Raw genomic sequence first — 1,148 nt, 5'->3', positions numbered from 1 at the left:
CCAACATGGCTGCCAAGATGGCTGCCAACATGGCGGCCAACATGGCTGCCAACATGGTGACCAACATGGCGGCCAACATGGTGACCAACATGGCTACCAACATGGCGGCCAACATGGCGGCCAACATGGCTGCCGACATGGCTACCAACATGGCGGCCAACATGGCTACCCCATCGTGACCCCATAACGCCATAGTGACCCCATAGCGACCCCATAGTGACCCCATACCAACCCCATAACCCCATAGTGACCCCATAGCAACCCCATAGGGACCCCACAGTGACCCCATAACGCCATAGTGACCCCATAGTGACCCCATAGTGACCCCATAGCGACCCCATAACCCCATAGGGACCCCATAGGGACCCCATAGTGACCCCATACCTGGCTGTGTGGCCCTATGGGGCCGCTGTGCCCTATAGGGTGGCAGGTGACGCCATAACCCCATAGTGACCCCATAGCCACCCCATACTGACCCCATAACCCCATAGTGACCCCATAGTGACCCCATAGTGACCCCATACCTGGCTGTGTGGCCCTATGGGGCCGCTGTGCCCTATAGGCTGGCAGCTGACCCCATAGTGACCCCATAACCCCATAGTGACCCCATAGTGACCCCATACCTGGCAGTGTGGCCCTATGGGGCTGCTGTGCCCTATATGCTGGCAGCTGACCCCATAACCCCATAGTGACCCCATACCGACCCCATAGGGACCCCATACTGACCCCATAACCCCATAGTGACCCCATAGTGACCCCATAGGGACCCCATAACCCCATACCTGGCTGTGTGGCCCTATGGGGCCGCTGTGCCCTATATGCTGGCAGCTGACCCCATAAGCCCATAGTGACCCCATAGCGACCCCATAGTGACCCCATACCGACCCCATAACCCCATAGTGACCCCATACCAACCCCATAACCCCATAGTGACCCCATAGCGACCCCATAGGGACCCCCTAGCCACCCCATAGTGACCCCATACCTGGCTGTGGGGCCCTATGGGGCCGCTGTGCCCTATAGGCTGGTAGCTGACCCCATAACCGCATAGTGACCCCATAGTGACCCCATAGCGACCCCATAGTGACCCCATAGCGACCCCATAACCCCATAGTGACCCCATAGCGACCCCATAGTGACCCCATAGC

General features: G+C 59.1%; 1 protein-coding gene across 1 annotated transcript in view; it reads right to left on the bottom strand.

Annotated features, from left to right (window-relative positions):
• Positions 1–1,148, bottom strand: part of PFAS (phosphoribosylformylglycinamidine synthase) — a gene marked incomplete at both ends in the record, with an annotated part of 23,835 nt that overhangs the window by 14,691 nt on the left and 7,996 nt on the right. Inside the window, 1 exon segment of the mRNA XM_021383732.1 lies at positions 385–438. Within this exon segment, the coding sequence (XP_021239407.1) occupies positions 385–438 (54 nt within the window).

This window comes from Numida meleagris, unplaced genomic scaffold (genome assembly GCF_002078875.1).
Source record: "Numida meleagris isolate 19003 breed g44 Domestic line unplaced genomic scaffold, NumMel1.0 unplaced_Scaffold507, whole genome shotgun sequence".
NCBI lineage: Eukaryota > Metazoa > Chordata > Aves > Galliformes > Numididae > Numida > Numida meleagris.
This window is presented reverse-complemented; position numbering and strand designations above follow the sequence as displayed.